Genomic DNA, 22,702 nt, shown 5'->3' on the forward strand with positions numbered 1-22,702 from the left:
TCCGGGTGCTTAGACACTGACTTCCACCAGATCGGTGGGTTGAATTTCTTTTGAAACTTTACAGCTTTCATGTATTGCTTAATATCTTTGTATTTAATTTAAATGATACTAATAGATTATAGCAGGTTTAGGCCTTAATACAGGTTGTCCTTTTTAAACTTTAAATAGGTTAAGTTTTGAAAAGTAAACCTGTAATTTAAAATTTTAATACACTGATTTAAATAATTATCCACTCTGATTTGCAGTGCATGGTAGTGTCTGGAGCAGAAAAAAGTGAAGGGAGTGTGTGGGAAGGGTCTTGTTTCGTATTAACCTTTTTTGGTAAGATGCAGCTTTGTCACTGTAAGTGCATCACATTCCTTACAGACTAACAGGGTAACTTAACTGAAAGCTGCTGACTGCAGAAAAATGACACTTTACAGAAGACTTTATTCTTCAAAGAGAAAAAACTTTGCTCCTCTGTCTCTGACCTGATGACTTGAAATACTTTTTGCTTGATTTGAGTGTCTTTTTTTCAAAGACTAAAGGCCCCACCCCCATCCAGCACAACCCCTTCCCATGGTGCTTCAGTGCAGACACCGGACATCCTGCTGTTCTCCGCCCTACCCCTGGGCAACAAGAACACCCTTAAGTGGCCCAGTATATTACGAGGAAGTGCAGTGGAACTCAGTGACCTACATGGAGGAGCAAAGAGGGACAACTTCCCTGCTGGCCCAGACCACTCCCAGTTGGCTTCTGAAGGGAAAGCACAAGAGAAAGAAACTTAGTTCAGCTACAAAATGAGAATGGGATGAAACACTAACCCTATTCGCAAAAATAAAAGGAGGACTTGTGGCACCTTAGAGGCTAACCAATTTATTTGAGCATGAGCTTTCGTGAGCTACTGCTCACTTCATCGGATGCATCGGATGAAGTGAGCTGTAGCTCACGAAAGCTTATGTTCAAATAAATTGGTTAGTCTCTAAGGTGCCTCAAGTCCTCCTTTTCTTTTTGCGAATACAGACTAACACGGCTGCTACTCTGAAACTGATCCTATTAAAACTTGTGTGCACAAATGAAAATGTCAAACTTCTGAAAGTGATGGTGCTGATAATACAGCCGTGGGCCTGGCACAAGGCTGCTGTTCTGTGTCTCTGCCATGGTATATTGATTGTGGGTGCATAGCAGGATGCATCTCAACCCCTCTCCCTCATGACCTGTGCACAGACCCCCACATGGGTTGGAACCATTTGATGCCTCTATGAACGGGTGTAAACAAACAGCCCATAGACAGTACGCACCTGCTCCAGGGACCTGTTGGGCTTTGTGGGGGTGGTGCAGCAGTCTGGAGGTAACAGTGCAATACTGGCAGGGGGTGCTGGGAGTGGATGTGGTGTGCTGGGCACCCTGGACTGGGCACCCTGGGTGCATGCAATTCCAGCAGGTCAAGTTACCACAGGGCACTTCCCTAGTGTAGACAAGGGTCCTGGCTTGGTTTTTACCAGACATACACTATTTTTGCAAAGAAGACTGAAAGGAGGCTTCTTGGGAAAGCCCAAGTACGTATTGGAGGAAGTGGTTGAACCTCCCGTGTAATCTGTCTGAATGGGTTTCATGTATTATACCACTGATTCCCATTTGACTAAGACTTCAGGTGTAGTAGCCAGCAGCCTTGTCCCCTTACAGCTCCATTCCCTGTTTTTTGGACCCCACTGTGCTGGAGCTCTTCCACGCCCCCTGTATTCTGTTGGGTGCATTCCAGCCCACAGCACTTAAGGAAAATCCAATCATGGAACACGCCAGGTTGTGAGAGTCTGGGAACAAAACCACCCTGAGAAGGAGGCCAGCCATCTGTGTGCCATATCAGTGGGGCACCAGTGCCCAGTAGAGTGGCTGGACCCAGTGGTTGGCACTAGGATTTGGGGGAGGAAGGACACAATAAGGCAAGGGGAAGAATGCCAGCGATTGCACCAGGGCTTAGGTGTTCCAAAGTTATCAGCCTGCAAAGAGAGCCTCTGTAGTCAGAGCTCACCAGTCTCCTAATTCCACACGAGACTCTTAGTTGGCTGCATTTGCTGCTTTTCCTCCCTGTTGCCCTGATACTGACCCTGCTTTTATGCCAATCTCTCTCTACAGGATGGACAGAATGACTGAAGATGCACTGCGCCTGAACCTCTTAAAACGGAGCTTGGACCAAGCGGACGACCGGGAGGATGTCCTGGCAAAGAGATTGAAAATGGAAGGGCATGAGGCCATGGAGCGCCTGAAGATGCTGGCGCTGCTGAAGAGGAAGGATCTTTCTGGCCTCGAGGTGCCCCACGAGCTCCCGGTGAAGCAGGACAGTGTTAAAGTCTATGAAGAGAAGCTGAATGGGAGCCTGAGGCCCCATGCAGATGGCAGGACTGCAGGGCGGCCGGGCAAGGAGAACATTAATGATGAGCCGGTAGATATGAGCGCAAGGAGAAGGTAGGCCACTGAACAACTGGCGTTTTTGTCAGTTACATCTCAGCACAGACTCTTGTTGACCTTCTTTTCAGCCAAATAGGAAGTCCACAGTCATGGGAATTAGAGCAGCATTTCGTGGGGCTGCCTGGGGATCTTCCATGGCATCTGAATCTCTGCTTGTGCAATATCTCTGTCAGGCTCAGCTAGGAGCAGTTGCTGTGCTTCCCTGCAGAGGTTCTCTGGGAACAGTAACCATGTTCTCCCGCTGTCAGAAGCCTACCCATTATTTTTGCTGTCCGAACCACCCCCCTTCAACACACAAGTGGATTTTGTTCCTTTACTGATAAACTTGTGTATCTCATATAAACTACAGCAGTAACGTGGTGGCTGGGCATTTAAAAAAACAATCCCACCCCATTTAGTCTTTTCTTAGTGCCTACAAAAGTGACAACTAAAATCCTCTATTTAGCTGAAGGTAAAGTATGGTATAAGTGCACGGATAATCAATCTTGACTCTAACCTTGGAGAAACTGGTGACTCCAGGAGTAAGAAGGTAATTGTTTTCTTAGCAGAGTCTAAGGTCTTGTCAACACTACCGTGTGGGGTCGATCTAAGATACACCACTTCAGCTATGTGAAGCTATGTAAGTCGCTGTTCTTAGATCTACTTACTGCGGTGTCTTCACTGCGGTAAGTCAACGGCTGACGCTCTCCCATCGACTCCACTTGTGGGCCTCGTTCTGGTGGAGTACCGGAGTCAATGGGATAAATTGACCCTCGCTGGATTGATCGCTGCCCGCCGATCCGGCCAGTTGTGTAGACAAGCCCATAACCTTTTCACAGGCGGTCTATCAGTGACTGGTTGCGTCCATTTTCAGGGGGAGGGTTGGTACCCCTTACAGCAGGTACTTCCCTCCTGTGCACGTGCTCAGTGCCTGCTGACTTGATTTGCTGCAGCTGAGCTCCAGTTATTGAATTCCCTTCAGGCATCCCCTGAGGGTGGGCTGGTGATGAATATTAAGGAAGTTTGAGATCACATATCCACATGTGAGTGAACCTGTGAGCTAAGAGAGGCAGTAGCACCATACAGCAAATATCCCTTCTATTTCTTGGGGGGTTGTGGGGGGAAGTGTTAATGGGTCTGATTTTCTGTTATGGTTTGGATGCTCAGTTAACCCACTGTGTGACAAGAGTGGTCAAAAAACTGAATTGGAGATTCTTATTTTAAAGAGTACAGTGCTCAGACCTGTGGGGAGCCAGGGTGTTGAAGTTTTAACACTCTTTAAGTGGACTATCAGGTTTTTTGTTTTCTCTGACACTTAACTGTGAACTCATTTTGGTCCTCAGATTGCTGCTTGCTGGTCTAACCAATCTACTGCTGGGTGTAGAAGTCATGTAGTTTAAAAATAAAATAAAATTGGTATGGTATACAGGAGGGGCTTGGTTTGCATCCAGAAACCGGTTGTTAGTGACTTGGAATGAAACTTCTTTGAAGGAGGCAGGGCTCCTAAAAGCCAAATTCCTGCCACCTCAAGAATAACTGCAACCTGTTATGCTAGCAGCTTTCCTTATGGGCTAGCCAGATTTGAACCTCCCGCTTGGCAGAATAGTTCTTTACTCATGGACTAGCAGAGTGGCTTCGTTAATGGAACTGTTTTGCATATAACAGCAGACAGGAAAAATTCCTCCTAATGGTTCTTTTAACAATAAAGATGTCTCGTTTGGTGATGGGATGCTTTCTGGCCAGTGCTTTGTTCTTCCCATTCCGAGTTAAAAAGCAACTGGGTTGTGATTCAGCAAAACCCTAACGGTCTGTCTTAGTTACTGTTTTCCAAGTATCTTTGTGCTAGTTTTTTAGCTGAAGAGTAATCTCTGGATTTAAGGAGGACTCCTTGGTTCTTCAGGATAGCTGGTGTGCAGGGGTGGGAGGTTTTACATGTATTCTGGGTCCCCCCTTGCTGTTACAGTATGTGGGTGGTGCTTCTGTATCGTGTACTACACAAGTTAATGCTTTTAGACATTCGCTTATCTATCAGATTCTGACTTGCAAAGAGTTATGGGTGGTGAGTAGGCCTGAGACACCAATAGCAGGAGGCAGAAAGTCTTTCTAATGTACATTTGCCTGGATTATTTCATTTTGGCTAGCAATAACCCATCATGTGTGTTCCATCTATTTGGTTGCCTCTGCTGTTGATTTTGTTTCCTTTATCACAAAGAAACACATTTGGGCACAAGCGGAAACATTGTATCCATCACTGTAGAGTCTTGGTAATCGTTATTAGGGATGTAGATATCGTTTAAACAGTTAATGTTTAAAATTATATTGTTTAACTGGTTAACCAATTAAAGGGAGAAGGGCCCCAGGTACCTAGTTTGTCCCAATATGGCCTCCACGGACACTCCATGCCACCCCAGCTGCAGCTTCCCTTCCCTTCACTGACTAGCGGGCTGTCCACCTCTGCAGCCAAACCCCTTCCACTAGCACAAGGGGAGGTGGGGGACTACTTTTATATCTCCCCCTCCCTACCCCCGCCAAAAGGGCCTGCAGTCCCTGCCTGCCCCCATGGCCTAAACACGCTCCCCCTGCCCGGCTGGCTGCCCCCTGCGAAGCCTCTGGAGCCAGCCAGGGCTGGGATTGGCTAGCCCGGGGCAGGAGAACTGATTTGAGACTCATGCACAGGGGGTTAACTGTGAGGGTGGCTTAATGGTAAGACTAATACTTACCAGTTAACTGTATAATATTTTACATCCCTTATTGTTACAGAAATATTTTCATGTACAAGAAACACCTTTTGATGGAGCAAGAGGTCTCCCTTTGTTTAAACTCTTACTTGGAGGGTTTGGTTCAGGAGTGTCGTTGCAATCCCACTAATTCGTTGGAGAATTGTCTGATCTAATGGGTGAACCTTGCAGACCCTGGGCTTGGCCTGATCTGTGGCACAAGCAAGTTCCACAGCCACTCTGATCTGTGAAGTTGCCATTAGTTAGTCAGGTCACTCAAGGTTCATACTGTTTCATCTGGGGGAGAGACCACATGGCCCAATAGACAGGGAACCAGGAATGGGAAGTTCTCATCCCAGCTCTGTGACCGATTTGCCCTGCAGCCTTGGGCAACTCATTTTATTTGTGGCCCATGTGACACAATATTTAGCCGCCTTACCAGGGTTATAAGATTAGTGTTAAAGCTCAATATAGATGCACAGTGTATTGGGAATAATAGCGGCTCTATATGATGCATTATCGTGGGCTATTAACTTGTGTATTCCTGTCTCTTCCTCATGCAAGGACCAGTGGGTCAGTCTGTGACAGAGTGGAGGCCTCGCATGGCTGGGGGATTGTTCTCTCCTTCGGAGTCCCTGTTTTGAATTTTCAGTTGTCACTGTGGGGAGGGGGAGAGGAAGTTGAATTTGAGATTAGTTGGCGAAGTGCTAGAATTGGACCAAACCAGACATAACCACACAATGTGTAGGGATGGCATTGTGTCTTTAAGAAGTTTCTAAATTTCTACCAGAGATGCATTTTCCCAGACAAGCTTGGAGTGGAAGATAACCATAAAGAGAGACACTGGCTTCAAAAGTAAATACTGATGAATCAAACAGAACAAGCCCTAAAGAAGAGGGGAGAAAATATTCCAAAAATTTCAAGCATAACTTAGGAAAAAACTCTCTGTAGCAATAGAAATATGTCTGCTGTTCAATTTCCCTGTCCTGTTGGAAAGACCAAGGGCTGGCTTGGGAAGGCCTGCTTCATCTACCTCCACCTCTGCCTGTCTCTTGCATGCCCAATGCTGCTTCTCTTCCAGTGGCTTTGTTGCAATTCTGCTCTTGCCTTGACAAAAGTAAATAACAGTCCTGACATATTTACCGATTCTTTACAGATGGCCCCGTTTCCCCCGTCTGACAAAAATCAATGTCAAAGGCAATGGAATGCAAATAAAATGCACCAGCCACATCTGAATATTTGTCCAAAATAATTGCAAGAAATCATATCAGTTGTCTGAATTTAGGAAAATCTCAAAGGAGCCAAAATATGGTGCTTTTTAATCAGTTGGAGTGTGCCTGTGTGGCAAGTGGAGGCCAAAGATATGAGGAGTTAAATCCTCCTGGAGCAAGCAAAACAGCTATATAGTTACCATGAAAAGACTACAGGAATGATGAGGAAAGCAGCAATCTGTTGTGACAAATGGATGTTTTGAGCAGTCTTTTTAACAGAGGTTCATTCTGCACCTGAACACAGACCACCTGAGATGTCTGAGGGCTAGTCTACATATGAACTCTCACTGAAATAACAAAAGGTGTGAATTAAAATCTGTTTATAGTGGTGCAAAGTCTGTGTGGGGATATTTGTTACTGACTTAAGCCCCTTCATTCTAAAATAAGAGCATCTTCTCACAGACTTGCATCAAAATACCTAAATTGGCTTTCGGTAACTGGTTTAGGTAAAGTGGTGCAAATCTGTGTGTAGATCAGCCCTGATGGTCAAGAGCCAGGACAGGCCATACTGGGAAAGGTGAGAGCTAGTTTAGCTATTAGATATTGGTACTTACCAGTAAAGAGAGAGTTGAGATGCCTCTTATTTTTAGCCTCAGACAGCCTACACATGCAAAAAAGCCTCCCAATCACAAATAGATCAGATAAGGGCTTATTTACATTAAAAGTTCATTTGGATTAAGGTAAGGTGTAAATTTGAAGTGCAACAGCTATTCTTCTAATGGTGTGTGTGGACATTCTCATTCCAGAATGAGTATGCCTTGTTCTGCTTTAGCTTAATCTGCTATCACAATGTGTGTTTGTAAAAAAGCAGGAGAAAGACCAAGAGAAGGCAGCCTGAAAGGAAGCACCAGCCAGCAATAGAAACACTGGGAACCTGGTGCTGAGAGAGGGAGGGAGCTTTTGAGCCAGGTGCTGGCTGAAAGGCATGGACATAGTTGCTTTGCTCACATCTCCCATTTCAAAGTGCATTATGCTTAAATGGAACAAGGCACTCTTATACCAGAGTAAGAGCATCCACACATGGAGCTAAGAATGGCCATACTTGGTCAGACCAAAGGTCCATCTAGCCCAGTATCCTGTCTTCCAACAGTGGCCAATGCCAGGTGCTTTAGTAGCTCCGTGTGGAGGCAAGTCCTAACTCCCAGTTTCCCAATAATGTGGCCACAGGTATGTTTGGAAGCAGGTGGCTCTTTGTAGCAGAGTTCCACTACACTTAAACAGAGATGGGTCACCCATAACTGCTGCATTGGAGATGACTTCAGATGTGTCAAAGAGCAGCTACCTCAGTTGGCTAAATGTGAAACCCTGGGTATAGATTCATCTGCCTGGAACAGATCAAAGCCACCATATGCCTCTAGGATGTTCTGGGCCCGATTCGGTAATTGTGCTAATAAGGCTGATGGTAAGCCAAACTAATAAGGCAAGTTGAAATTGTCAGTTGAGTCGTCATAAACAAGGAATCCTAGCTCCAAGGTGCACCCCAGAGATCCCACCAGTAGATGAGAGTCACAAATAGGCCAGCTGCAGTAGACCTGAGGGTACTGCTCAAAACATACGGCACAGCAGATTGCTGAAACAAGCCAGACCAGATCTCTGTGCAGTGTGTGTGCACAGTATGCAAGATTTTGAACATCAAAAGCCTCATTATTAACTAAAGGAGGTGGTTGAGCGCATAGTAACATGGAGCCAAATCGTCATAAATGCATTCTGCCTCTTATTCTGTGAAGCCTTCAAGCTGCATTGATCCCATAGTCCTGCGTCTGCCTGTGGTACCAGTTTGTATTGTGTTGTACTGTAACTACTCAAGCTGGTAATACTTGGCCTTGATATCGTGCTTAGTCTTTCACCCCCCGCAAGGTAGGAGTTTCCCCTCTGTTCCAGACGGGGAAACTGAGGCAAAGAAATATTTTCCTAAGGCCATAAAGCGAGTGCTGGGATTCTGATCAAGAGCTCCAGGATTCTGGTCCTGTGATTAAGGCCTGGTCTACACTACGGGGGGGTGGGGTGGGAAATATCGATCTAATGTAGAAAGTCTAAAGTCGAGGTACTTAGATCTACTTACTGTGGTGTCTTCACTGTGGTAAGTCGACAGCTAACGGTCCCCTGTTGACTCTGCCTGCGCCTCTCGCTCCTGTGGTCTACCAGAGTCAACGGGGGAGCACTTGGCGGTCGATTTATCGTGTCTAGGTGCAATAAATCGACCCCCTGTGGATCAATCGCTGCCTGTCGATCCAGCGGGTAATGTAGACAAGCCCTAAGTCACGTTGTCTCGTTATACAGGGTTAGGGATTTTATTCTTTTGAGCATCCTATCTGTTGTACGGTGTCGTCCTCATATGAGGCTGCAAGGATGTAATGACCCACAAAAAGGGTATTGATTGCCATAATGATTTTAGAGTTCTTAAGATCTTACAGAGTAATGTCCCAGTGCTTGCAGTGTCAGCAAATTGCTTATTGCTCTGTTTTTGATTTTTAGGGAGCAGGCTGTTGGAGTTTTTCTAGATATACAGCCATCCATGAGCTGTCAATCAAAACTTTTAGTTTGTAATTTAACACACTAGATTTCTGATGAGTAGGACGGCAGCGGATGCAAGAGCCCATCTCCGTAGTACTCTGAAGTCGGCTTTTATCTCGGTCACAGCTAGCGATGAGCTTGGCTTTTGGTAACAGATCACACGGACACAGCCTGAACTGGCTAATGCGTACCAAGGTGTTCCAAATGCTAGCCTCCTTACTTGGGTTGGCAGGAATTGCAGAGGTGTGCAGAGGTGAGACCAGAATGCAACCCTTGCAGTATCTCTGCAATGGCTCAAAGGAAAAGAGAGACTGACCCTCAGTCCATTTCAGTAATTTGGAGATAAAAGGTTAGAGGGTTGTGCCCCAATTCTTTTACACGAGTCAGGAGAGAGCTGTGTTCCCCTCCTTCCACAGAGCCCCTTCCATTTCCTGAATGCCTGAATCCCTCTTTTCTGAGGATTGTACCACTTGCCTCTGAGAACAATCTCTGGTGCATATTTTTCTTTTCATGCCCTCTTCCTCCCTATTGTCTGACACACACACCCTCGTTTCCTCCTGACCTTTGCCCTTTTGCCATTTTATTCTCCCATGGTTATACACCAGCAGAGATTCTCTCATCTAAGTTGAGTACCACATCTTATGATTCCCCGACTGGACATTGTGCTTGTGCTGTAGGGGGATAAACATCCAGTAGCGCTGTGTCAGGATTAGGCATGGTCGAGGCACCATCCCACAGTCTGAAACCAGCCCTTAGTGCTGGAAGACACATAAGAAATGGGAATAGACAGCAAAGCTTTCCCAGTCTCGCTGGTGGCCAGAAGGTGAGCCGGCCAGAAGATGATGGCAGCAGGGAGCTGCGAAGGCCAAAACCATCGTCTGACAGCAGAGCCTGTGCAAGCAGCAGCCTCCGGTTGTGCCGCGAGAGGTTGATTGTCCCGTTCTAATGCTGTCAGAGTGTGTCCTAGCGGCATGAAGCTGCCGGTGACACCTGGGAATCTGAGGCTGAATCAAAGTATTCTGATCTGACTCTTCTAAAGCATTTGTGTCTTGTAATGGGTGTGTAAAGGCCCCTTTGAGCCTAATGTCCTGCCTGAAATCAAAGGCTGCAGAGTAGTCAGGCCTAGAAATTAATTTTGGTTTAACCTAATGCTGTTTTCTGGGTTTCACCTGCTAAATTTCAGATAAACTAATCTGCAGCCCCACCTCAGTCATGGCAGTGGATTCAAACTGAAGTCCTGAGAGTTGTCAGTCTGCCACTCAGTGATAGAGGGCCTTACACCAAGCGTGCTTTCACTGGTTAGCATCTTGACTTTCGTGGTGTTTTTGCAAGCCTCCCCAAGCTCCATTACATTAAATTGGTGACGCTGAAGGGCTTTTATTGTAACCACCTTATTCCAAATGATGTCACAATGAATGTAACTCTGCTCGGTTACCACTGGATTATAGCATTGATTTCCTAGCGACAGGCCTCTGTAGCTGCTCTTCCTTTCTGCTGTTCGGTCTATTGACTCTGGGCGGAATATTTCTGTCTAGCTTTTTCTTTATGGCCTTTTTCAAACAGCTGTGTATGAATATAGGTTTGGGGTATTTACATGTGTCTTAAACTTTGAGCACTTCCCCCTTTATCTCAAGCATCACGTGAGTAACAGTGACTTTTTCAATATGTCTGCATAACAGGCAAAGATGTCTGGAGTTATGCTTGCCTGTGCCCCCTTAATTTGTATCCAGAGCCTCAGCACCTCATTGCTTGTCATTTCCCTGTTTAGTTAATACTTAGCTCCTTATTAACAACATGTGCAGGTTTGTCTCAGACATGGGCTTGTGTGTTAACCTGCTAGTGAAGAAAGCATTTGGAGTGAATCCTTTTATCTTAAATGTGAACATTTGTGAGCAGAGAGCAGTCTTTTCCTTTTTGAAGCCAATAGTTTATGCCGCTTCACATGTGCGGCTATAAGGAGAAATGTAAAACTCTAATGGTTCTGTCTGGCATGGGGGAGCGGGTGGGGGTTATACTGGTCACGGATTTCTAAATGTCTCTACATTTGGAACAGCATTTCAGTTCAACTTTCTCATTTCCCTCTGTTGTGCAGTGACCAGGACAGGGGTCGATTGACCCCCTCACCAGATATAATTGTCCTTTCCGATAATGAGGCATCAAGTCCACGTTCCAGCTCTCGCATGGAAGAAAGACTTAAGGCAGCAAATCTTGAAATGTTTAAGGTAGGAGCATCCAACCTGCTCACTGAGAAACTGGTGTCTGGTGGAGTAAAGAGCCCTACCACGGGAAAGGGGGCACAAGCTCTTAGAGGGTTGGGAGCTGCAGGGGAATAGTGGGCAGTACAATGACATTGTTGATAATGCTCCAGCTCACCCCAAGAATCCACCTTAGTTCAGATTTAAGTACAGCACAAAATTACTGTGAGGGCCAGGTTGGTTAACACTCGCTAACAAACTCTTGCTACCAAAGAGTAACCATATGAGTCCTGAGTGAGTCTCTGTCTGTGCAGGGTAAAGGCATAGAGGAGCGACAGCAGCTTATCAAACAACTCCGGGATGAGCTGAGACTGGAAGAGGCCAGGCTGGTGTTGCTGAAGAAGCTGAGGCAAAGTCAACTGCAAAAGGAGAATGTTGTACAGAAGGTGAAGTTCTGGGAGATGCGTGGGTGCATGGAATTGTGTTCAATCAGGCTTGTGGGAGCCCATTTGGTGGTAAATCTTACGGCCAAATAGGTCTCTTGGGATGATGCTCGCGTTCAAGTTAGCCCCTTATTTCACACTGGCTTCCCTGTAGGTGCCTGTTCCAGAGGCTGGGCAGTATCTGTTCCTTGTGGCGAAACCAGCTCATGGTCCTCGAGACCAGCAAAGGATAAATCTAGGTAGCACTGAAGTGTTAGCATCTGATTTATCATACGCCAGCTTGGTTCAGGATCAGTCCATTTGTGCATTTCCTCTCATAAGTGCTCCACTGTGATGCCCATGTTTTCTCTCTCGATCTAGACTCCAGTGGTGCAGAATGCTGCATCTATTGTTCAGCCATCTCCTGCCCATGTGGGACAGCAGGGACTGTCCAAGCTTCCCTCCAGGCCTGGAGCCCAGGGGGTTGAGCCTCAGAATTTAAGAACATTACAGGTAAGCATCATTGAGCCAACACTCTCTGCTGTCAGTGACATCAGAGACTTTTTATGTGCAGTATTAAAATTTTGTTCACCACACATACTGCTTCCTCCAAAAGCCAAAAAATTCTTCTTTGCAAATCATTTCTATCCATATTGCAGATGATGGCTTTTCCAATAAATAAATGTTGACACTTCTGAGCCCTGTGAGTAGAACTACCTTTTGTTCTTTGTGCGTGGTCACAAAATGCAGATGCAGTGACCACTGTCAGACCAAATAAATAGACTAGATGGCAGTGTTTATCTTGTGTTCTGTATGGGACAGTCTCTTGAAAGAGGTGCTGGAAGATACATTTTCTGTTCTGCATGATTAAGATTTCTAGTGTACCCTGTATCTCTGGCAGATTTCCCCTTCTCTAGCATTGCAATGCATGCCATGAATGGGATGCTTTTCATTAAAGGGATATGTGGTTTAATAGCACAAATTGTTTTGGGGTCCTGTGGGATGAAAGGGCTGGTACAGTGCAAGATGTGGGTGATGATGATGGTACTGAAGAAGGCTGTGTTTGGTCACCGCTTGGTATTGCACACTGAGTGGCAAGTGTCTCATGAGAGTCGCAGGGTTACTGGTATATAGACTACTGAAAGAAATCCACCAGCGTGTTTAGCAACAAGGATGGCTACTCCCAGTGGAACTAGGTCCTGAGACACTGCAGTGTGCCTGGGAAAGGGGGTGAAGGAAAACACAAACAAAATGTCAAGCTGGAATAGCTGTTTCCCAAAGAAGGTAAATATAGACAGAGGCTGGATGCTGTTTAACAAAGAGCCTTCATGTATGCTTACTGGAAAAATGCTAATCCTAGTCGTCACACGTTGTTTAATGTTATGGAGATAAACGAAAAGCCAACAGTGTGAGCTCACTGGAACAAGGACTGAGTGTGCGTGTGTGGAGCAGGGTGTTTACGCTGACAAGCGATGTGGATTTTTTTCTTGGCATTTCACCCGGCCCTGCTGTAGGGCCCAGTGCTCTCCTGCCATCTTGAAGAACTCCCACCAGAAATGTGTCTCTTCACTAGCAGACAGCTTCAGATTAACCCCCTCTGCTTTGGCTGTCCTGTGCACTCCACAGCACAGATTACACAGCCACCCCCTTTAGTGTGAAGCAGAGCAATATGTAGTGATGGACACTGCTTAAAAATCTAGACAGGCCCCTGGTAGCCAGATCAAAGCATCTGCTACAAAACATGCCTCCAGCAGAGTTCTACAGTAACTGTCACATCTAAAAATGCTTGCAGATCAGCCTCCTGACTTACCCCTTGCCTCCCTCCCACTTCCGCTGTGGGCTGCTGCTCCCTTCCCTGGAGGAGTCTGCACAACGTTCAGTTGAGTTGACTCTGTCCAATCCATCTACAGTAGAGTCTTGCTAGCTTACCCTGACTGACACAGCCCATGGAGTCTCAGACTGTGTGCCGTGCAAAAGCCAGGCTAGTGCATTACAATGTGCCTCATCTATTTATTGGACAAGCGTGGTTTTCACTTATACTCATCTGCATTTACACTATATTCCATAGTAGAGAGGGAAGTCTCGGTAATGTTACCTCACAGTAACGCTCCATTAAATCAGAGGTGGTGAGAGAGCCTCCATTGTGTCATGGGGTGCATGGATTAGAGGTTCAGCTGTTTTACTGCCTGTAGCTGTCTTACCTGCTATCTCTGAGGATTCAGTCTAAATCTCACTGATCAGTTTCTCCTCCTGTTAGCCCCCCTTGTGTTGATGGCATCTGTTTCCCTGCTATGGTAACAGTTCTGGGGTCAAGCCTATTGTGACTTCACAGCAGGATCAGGCTGGTAAAGGAAGTGGGCTTTAAGAAGGAGGAAGCACATGGTTTGCACGTTCTGTGGAGGTTTTCTTCTTCGTGACATGAGAAACTTGTGGACCAGTAGCCGCCTTCGGAATGAGGCACTCACATTTTTTTAATGAGAAATCAGTCTCTTCAGTACACACCCATCCTCCTGTTTGAACATTGTCGTGGCTCCCAGAAATGTAGAGAACGCGGAACCTTGCACATGAACTCTAGTCTGGAAAGCTAGTTGCTGACCTTTTGCTGTGGTTCAACCCATACCAAGCACTTTATTTAGTGGTCTTGGTAGCATGGTTCCTCTGACCAGGATGGACGAGGATATTTCTTTCTGAACTCTGCTAGGCAATCTAGGCTAAAGAACAGTCTTCCCCCCCCCCCCACACACCTCACCCCCGCCTCCCCAAAATTCTGTTGGACGTTTATTTTATTGTAATGACGTCACAGACCAAACCCCTTCAGCGCTAGTCAGATAAGCCCTGTTCGCTACACAGCTGTTTGGTGTTCAACCATTGCGGAGTTGACTCACACCGGAGTGTCGTAGCCTCCGAGTAACTGGCACACTGCCGACTTTTTTCTTCAGTTTGCAGCTTTGCACATGGATTAGACCAGCTCCGTCAATTCGTAGCGGAGGCGGGTAGATGAAGGCAGACGGAACACTCGGTCTCCTAGGAAGCTTCCGTTTCTGGGATGTGAAACTTCTGAACCCGTCCACCAGAGCTAGATAATGCAGATCCAGTTTCCAGAGAGCATTGCTTGATTCTGGGGAAGTTGGCAGCTGCGATTAGATCCATTCTTGTTGCAGTTGAAATCCCAGCCTCTCCACCTGAGAGGCTTGTGCTTTCACTTTATAGCAGACCTTGCTCCAGTCAAAGCAAAACCAGGTTATGTAAAATACACGAAGCGATTAAAGGGGAAGTTGTATTAATTGATTATTGAGAGAGAAGTTAATTTGAGTTAATGTTTACACCCATTTATATTTTACATATTCTATTAAAAATCCCAGTTTGCCTGATGTCTTCTATTTTTTTTCCCTGGACAGGGTCACAGTGTCATTAGATCTGCCACAAACACGACCCTTCCCCATATGCTTATGTCACAGCGTGTGATTGCTCCGAACCCCGCCCAGTTACAAGGGCAGCGTGTTCCTCCTAAACCTGGCCTCATCCGCACTACAACTCCAAGCATGAATCCAGCCATCAACTACCAGCCGGTAAGTTACCTCTTACTTCTGCTTAAAATTGGATTCAGTACGGTAGCGACAAAAAGGGAAATGCCAGTAGGTGTTTGTCTGAAGCACGGACAAAGGCACAAACCCTTAACCTGTGTGAGAAGTGGAAGGGTAAATGAAAACAGCTGTACTGGGTCAGACCAATGATCCATCAGGCTACTGAGCTAGTCTTCCAAGAGTGACCAGAGTCAGGTGCTTCAGAGGGAGTCAACGGAATAGGGCAATTATTGGGTGATCCATCCCCTGTCGTCCAGTCCCAGCTTCTGGCAGACAGGGGTTGCAGGATGCCTGGGTATTGCGTCCCTGACTGTCTTTGCTAATAGCCATTGGTGGACATATCCTCCATGAATTTATCAAATTCTGTTTTGAACCCCGTTACACTTTTGGCCTTCACAACATCTCCTGGTAGTGAGTTCCACAGGCTGACTGTGCATTGTGTGAAGAAATACTTTTTGTTGGATTTAAACCTGCTGCCTATTAATTTCTTTGGGTGACCCCTGGTTCTTGTGTTATGTGAAGGGGTAAATAACACTTCCCTGGTCACTGTCTCCACACCAGTCATGATTTTACAGACTTCGATCATATCTGCCCTTAGTAGTCTCTTTTCCCAGCTGAACAGTCCCAGTCGTCTTAATCTCTCCTCATATGGAAGCTGTTCCATCCCCTCATCATTTTTGTTGGCTTTCTCGGCACCTTTTTCAATTCTAATATATCTTTTTTGAGATGGGGCGACCAGAACTGCAGACAGTATTCAAGGTGTGGGTGTGCCATAGATTTATATAGTGGCATTATGATATTTTCTGGCTGACTGGTTCCTAACATTTAGCTTCTTTGACTGTGGCCGCACGTTTAGCGGATGTTTTCAGAGAACTAGCCACAATAACGACAAGATGTTTCTTGAGTGGTAACAGCTAATGTAGACCCCATCATTGTGTATGTGTAGCTTGGTTTGTTTTCCAGCATGCATTACTTTGCATTTATCAACATGGAATTTTATCTGCTTTTTGTTGCCCAGTCACCCGGTTTTAACTCTTCCCAGTCAGCTTTGGACTTAACTACGTTCTGTATTGTCTGAAAACTTTGCCACTTCACTGTTCACCCCCATTTTCCAGGTAGTTTATGAACAGCATTGGTCCCAGTACAGATCCTTGGGGAACCCCACTATTTACCTTTCTCCATTGTGAAAACTGATCACTTATTCCTGTTTCCTATCTTTTAACCAGTTACTGATCCAGGAGAGGACCTTCCCTCATATCTCATGGTTGCTTACTTTGCTTAAGAGCCTTTGGTGAGGGACCTTGTCAAAGTCTTTCTGAAAGTCCAAGTACACTGTAACCAGTGGATCCCCCCTTGTCCACATGTTTGATGCCCTCAAAGAATTCTAATAGATTGGTGAGGCTTGCTTTCCTTTTACAAAACCTGTGTTGACTCTTCCTCCAACAAACTGTTAATCTGTGTGTCTGATGATTCTCTTTTTACTGTTGTTTCAAGCTAATTGCCTGGTATTGAAGTTTGGTTCCTCGGCATGTAATTGCCAGGGTCACCTCTGGAACCTTTTAAAAAAGTTTTTTACACGTTGGCTGTCCTCCAGTCATCTGGTACCAGGGTTGATTTAAGCAATAGGTTACATACCACCGTTAGTAGTTCTGCAATTTTATGTTTGAGTTCTTTCAGAGCTACTGGGTGATACCATCTCGTCCTGGTGGCTTACCACTGTTTAATTGATCAGTTTGTTCCAAGTCTTTCTGTACTGACACCTCACTCTGGGACAGTTTCTCAGATTTGTCACCTAAAAAGAATAGCTTGGGGGTGGGGTCTTCCCCACATCCTCAACTGGGAAACTTCCTATAATGTTGGCTACAGAAGGCTTTGATCCTACAGGTGGGAGTCCACAGCAGAGCAAGTCTAATTGTGATATACATAGAAGGAGGATGTTGTGGATCTCAGTCAGCTGGGGCAATTTTGTCACTTATGAATAAGTTCTAGCTACTGACAGGAGCAAGAACCATCATCCCTGCAAGATTTATAGAATATGTAACAAAGCAAATGATCAGAGGACTGATATAGGGCAGTCTAGGCATCTACCCTTCCTTTCAAAGACAAAGGAAGAGCCTGAAGATCACAGAATATTCCTTGCAGTTTGAGGGCAAGAAATTTACAGCCATCATTTGTCCTAGATCAGGATGCACAGGGGCTGCATCTGGAAGTCAGACCGTTAAGGCTGAGAGTGGATAAAGAGAGCATAGCATGGTACTTTCACAGACACACAGGGCTGGAATGGGCCTCAAGACCCCACTTGATATGCCCTTGCAGTTGGACAGTGAGCCATTGGTAACTTCATCACATTCAGCCAGTAGTGCACCCACCTTCTGGTCATTTCATCGCGACCGCCTTTTGCTAGTTTGCTTATGAAAACGTTATGTGGGACTATGTCAAAAGCCTGACTAGAATCCAGGCTTCAGTGTCACCTACAGATCTAGAGAAAGGGCTGCTGGGGTCAGCTCCATTACAGCAGTTGGGGAAACCAGGCACTCGCGGGCCGTGCTGGGCGTGGTCGTCGCTTAAGTCCAATGGCCTTGCTTGCTGTGACTCAGATGCTAGCCCGACTCGTACGTTCCAAGTCACAGGCAACGTCTTCTGGGGCTAAGTGTGAAAAGGCCAAGGTGGTGATGCTTTGTGAGCACAATGCTGTGAACTGCTGAAAAGTGAAGACATTAAGTCAGCTGCTGCCCTTGATAGATGGCAAATGCCTCATGACGTGGGGTGGAGCTTGGCATGTTTAAAGCCAGAACACGCCACTCGGTCATCTGGTCTGACCACCTGCATATCACAGGCTATTAAATTTTATCCCATTACCCCTGTGCTGAGTGCAATGGTTTGGCTAAAGCCTATCTTTCAGAAAGGCATCCAGTCTCGATTTTGAAGACTCCAAGCAATGGAGAATACACCACTTCACTGGAACAAACTATTAAGGGATTAATCACCCTGTTAAAAATTTGTGCCTAATTTCTAATTGTCGAGTTTCAGCTTCCAGTTATTGGTTCTTGTTCTGCCCTTCTCCGCTACATTAAAGAGTGCTTTATTACCCATTGTTTCTCCCCGGGAAGATCTCTAGATACTGTTATCAAGTCACCTCTCAATCATTTGAGAAGCCTAACAATTTGAGCTCTTTAAGTTTCTCACTGAGGCATTTTCTCTAGTTCTTGAATAATTTGTGTGTCCTTTTCTGCACCCTCTTCAATCTTCAAAATTCTTTTGAAAATTCGATAGCTGAACTGGATGTCTAAATTTTTCCTCTAATCAGTTTAATTCATAATTTTCCACAGCTTTGGGAAATTAACTCTCTTGAAACATCAGATACATATTCTATTACTGGTTGGGACTGTCTTCTGTTTGGCCATGTTGCAATGTTCAGCCATATGAAATGAGAGAGCCACTTGGAATGGGGAAGACTGGCAGCCAAGGCCTCTGAGTGCACTTTGGTTGCCTGCGTGGATCTGGACTCTTGCAGGAAGTGGTGCTGAATACTGTATCTGCAGTCAGTAGGGGATTGTGTGAGGTGCTTTGTTACTATCGTGTGCCAAAGGAATCAAAGGCTGAGAATGCAAGCGAATGGAGGATACGGAGGACAGCTGCTGGGGATGGAAGAAGAGGTAGCTGGTGTATTCTGCACACCTGTGTGGGAGGAGATGGACACCATCTGGCAGTGGTGGTGATGCTTGGGCACATGCCAGATCAGTGAGGCGAAAGGTGTGGAGGAGCACAACTTGACCACGAGCAACAGTGCCAGCTAGAGAATCGCAGCACATAGTGTTGCCTACACTCCAGATGAGGGTGGCACAGGCACCCGAATGCAGGGCTTGAGCTTGTGTTCATTTAGCCAGGGTCTCCTTAAACTGGCTGTAGGGTTCATTAGACCATTGGATGTTGCAGAAGAGTTTTTTTTTATGCAGATTTAATTCCTCCAGAGATGTCTCTTAGGGCATTTGTGATGTTGCTGATTAGTTAATGGCAGAGGCTAAGACATACCCTGTAGTTGGGACCCAGGTCACTCCTGGCCCCTGGCTTTCTGGTGTAGTGACTGCAGTCTCTACCACTGAGCCGTACCTACCTTCAGCAGGCTACCCAGAGCCATAGTGCAGTGTCCTCGCAAGTCCCCCTAGAGGGATTGAAGTTCCATCAGTCAGATTGCACTGTCCTTTCTTTGCACAGCCATCAGGCGCCCGCCCTAACCCTCTTTTCTCTCTCCAGCAGTCAAGTTCTTCTGTTCCTTGCCAGCGTACGACTTCTTCAGCCATCTACATGAACCTTGCCTCTCATATCCAGCCCGGGACTGTGAACAGGGTGTCGTCCCCGCTCCCCAGCCCCAGTGCTCTGAATGATGCCGCCAATTCCCAGGCAGCTGCCAAGCTTGCCCTGCGCAAGCAACTGGAAAAAACGCTGCTGGAGATTCCACCCCCGAAACCGCCAGCACCCTTGCTTCACTTCCTGCCCAGCGCAGCCAACAGCGAGTTCATCTACATGGTGGGACTGGAGGAGGTGGTACAGAGTGTTATTGACAGTCAAGGTGAGTTACAAGGCAGCACAAGCCAGGTGAGCAACACGACTACTACAAAGACAACAGTGGCTAGACCTGAGGTCAGGATGCCTGGGTTCTAGTCCTAGAATGGTAGCTTTGGCCGAGTCACTTCCCCTCTTTCTTTTCCCCTTCTGTGAAAGGGGTCATACTTACCTTTGCATAGTGCTGAAATCCTTGGCTTAAAGAATGGGAGTCTGGCTCTGTCACTTCCTCTCCACCTCAAGCTTTCCATCTGAAAAACTGGCAGTGTTTGGCTGCCTGTCTCACAGGGGTGCTGGGAGGATTAATGGCTGTAAAGTGCTTTGAAGATCAGTGCGAAGTATAATTCTAGCATTGCAGTGTCCAGGGCAGTGAAATCCTCATGCTGTGCTAATGGCAGTGAGCAGGCTGAGGAACTGCCTGTATGTGTATACATAAGGTATGGTCCTTGAGAGACGACTGCTGATTGGTTAGCAAGCATTGAAAGGGTCCCTGGTCAGCTTAGCCCCCTTCACGCTATCCTTGGGTAGGGGGGGTAAAGGGGAGACTTTTTTTAAAGAATCCTCCCCCAGCCCTTTACCTGGGAAAACCCACAAAACAAACCTCTGGAGTTCAGATGCAAAATGGCATGAGTCCCTCTTCTCTGGCACTGAAATTGCCAAGGGCTCCTGTGTCTGGCCCGCAGTTTCCATTCCCATGGGAATGGACTTTGAATCTCCACCGACAGCTTGTCTTTTAAAGCACCTTCTTTTGAAATAATTGTTTTAAAAGCACCTCACCCTGATTTCAGTGCTCTGTCTGTTACCATGGGAACAGGAAGAGTAGCTGGGAACAGAGTTGTAAGAACTTGGTTATGTAAATCCCTCTGCAATGTTCTTAGGCAAGATACAATCTGTATCTGGAAAGGGGGAGCAAATACCGTCTGTAGGGTAACTGACTTGGAACAGGGATGCACTGTACCAGCGCTTACTCTGCAGAGTAGAGTTGTTTGCATCAGGGAATTTCAGGTTCCAGATGAGGTCTCTTTAAAATCATCTGTTTACTGGCTTTTGTCCTGCCGAACTCCGGTGGAACTCAGCAGATCTCAGTATCTCCCCTGTTTGGAGCCTGACAGTTTAACTCTTGGTTTTAAAGCTGGCCACTGGCAACTTTCATCCTTGCGGGCAGTACCTGGGCAGCCCCCTACCTGAGAGCCTCCTGATGTTGCGGTTCCCTTGAGCCTAGGAATGAGAGCAGGCTGGAATCTCATGCATAGCTGCACAGGGAGGACCCACGCTTACGTTCATCCTGAGCATATCTTATGGCAAAGCCTAGTCCACTCCAAAGTTTCTCTTTGGCAATGCTGACTCTTAACGTGCAGAGTGCCCCTTACTTACACTGACCTAAGGGTGCAGGTTGGTTCTGTCTCCATGATTGTGGGGAAGGTTGGGGGAGTCTGCACCACCCCATTAACCCCTGTTGTTGGTGATGTCTAGGCAAAGGCTGCGCATCCCTTCTGCGCATGGAGCCCTTTGTCTGTGCTCAGTGCCGCACTGACTTCACCCCGCACTGGAAGCAGGAGAAGAACGGAAAGATCCTGTGCGAGCAGTGCATGACCTCCAATCAGAAGAAAGCGCTGAAGGCAGAGCACACCAACCGGCTGAAGAACGCCTTTGTGAAAGCCTTGCAGCAGGAGCAGGCAAGTTCCATCCTGACATCCCAACCTGCTGGAGACACAGGCGTCCTTCAGCTCCAGTCCTGCTTCCAATCTCTGCTTCTCCCTTCCCCAGCAGCACATGGGTTTGCCATGCGTGCAGAGGCAATCTGTGTTCCCTTTCCTCCACGCAGTCTTGTGACCAGTTCCTGGAGGGGTGCCCTGTGTCAGTACAGTACTTAGTTTTAAAAAAAGCCGGTGCGAGGTATCTAAAAATACCCTCTCCCGCAGTGAACGGAGTATTTCCTGAGGCCCGTTACTCCATTTCCTTTGTGTACGGTCTCCCAATGGCTTTATAACTCGCTTGCCACACTGGCAGTGGGAGGCAAAGTGGGCTGGGAACTGGGAGTCAGGGTTACTGGCTTCTGTTCCCAGTTCTGCCACTGCCTTCCTGTAATACTGGAGAAGTTGCTTAGCCCCTCAGTACCTGTTTGCTCAGCTGTCACATAGGGACATTTGCCTACCTCCACACTTGGTGTTTGCAGAGTGCTTTGAGACCGTGCCGGGCCACAGGAGTGATTCCGGCTGAACATCATGGGGGCCTGGAGCAGGATTCATCTTTCCACTTGTGGCTGGCAGCATTATAGATGCAGTATACTTAGCTGCTGCTGTCATTGCTGGGAAGCTCTGTGCTCCCCCCAGAGCAGCTAGGTGGGGAGCAGTGTTGGGCAGCTCTGAATGAAGTCTTGCCAACTCCCTTTTTAGATGAATGGTGACCACAGTGTGGGGGTTAGAGCTTAGGGGCGGGAGCTGAGAACAAGGGCAGGGGGAGAAGCTGCCCTGATGTCAGGGAGACTCTAAGTTCTTCCTCCTTCCCTTAGCACTTGGGGCAAGGTGAACAGACTTCAGTCAACTGAGGTCCATGAGGGAAGTGGCCTGTGGCCCAGCTCGTGGCCCAGGGAATGTGTAATTCAGCAATGGACAAACTGCCAGCTACTTCTGAGCTGCTGCATTTGGTCACTCTGTGCCTTCCGAAAGCTCCCCCTGAGGGCGGTAGCTTCCCAGCCCCTGTGGAGGCCAGTGGGAATTGGGCACTCCTTGAAAAGCTCCCCTAAAGTCCAGTGTGTCTCTAATGGGCTGCCCTGACCCACATCCTCTGGTCTGCCCAGATCCACCGGGATGGCTTATCTGTGACTCCAGCCCTGTGGGGTGGGAATGCTGGAATACTGGGAACATCCCCTGATGCTGCTGCTCTGCTGGCCTGGCCCTTGCAAGCCACCTCCTTTGCAAGGACTCCAACTAGCCCCTTTGTCCTGGTCCAGGCTGGGGGGTGTAGGTTAAGATGCCCCCTCTAGTGCTAGTCTGGTCTGCTCTCACA

At 47.0% G+C, this 22,702-nt stretch overlaps 2 protein-coding genes across 5 annotated transcripts in view; one reads left to right on the forward strand and one right to left on the reverse strand.

The window, feature by feature from the left end:
- Window positions 1–22,702, reverse strand: part of UBAP2L (ubiquitin associated protein 2 like) — a 403,300-nt gene that overhangs the window by 327,224 nt on the left and 53,374 nt on the right. The gene's annotated exons all lie outside the window — the stretch shown is intronic.
- GATAD2B (GATA zinc finger domain containing 2B) overlaps window positions 1–22,702 on the forward strand; it is an 80,438-nt gene that overhangs the window by 50,556 nt on the left and 7,180 nt on the right. For 3 of the 4 annotated variants that reach the window (XM_073322403.2, XM_073322406.2, XM_073322405.2), the window contains 7 exons: window positions 2,116–2,445; window positions 11,022–11,151; window positions 11,439–11,570; window positions 11,928–12,059; window positions 14,945–15,115; window positions 19,385–19,700; window positions 21,167–21,369. In XM_073322403.2, coding sequence (XP_073178504.1) covers window positions 2,116–2,445; window positions 11,022–11,151; window positions 11,439–11,570; window positions 11,928–12,059; window positions 14,945–15,115; window positions 19,385–19,700; window positions 21,167–21,369 — 1,414 coding nt within the window. The remainder of the gene's footprint in view (window positions 1–2,115; window positions 2,446–11,021; window positions 11,152–11,438; window positions 11,571–11,927; window positions 12,060–14,944; window positions 15,116–19,384; window positions 19,701–21,166; window positions 21,370–22,702) is intronic. The other variant, XM_073322407.2, reaches the window with a different exon arrangement.

Source organism: Lepidochelys kempii, chromosome 24 (assembly GCF_965140285.1).
Source record: "Lepidochelys kempii isolate rLepKem1 chromosome 24, rLepKem1.hap1, whole genome shotgun sequence".
NCBI lineage: Eukaryota > Metazoa > Chordata > Testudines > Cheloniidae > Lepidochelys > Lepidochelys kempii.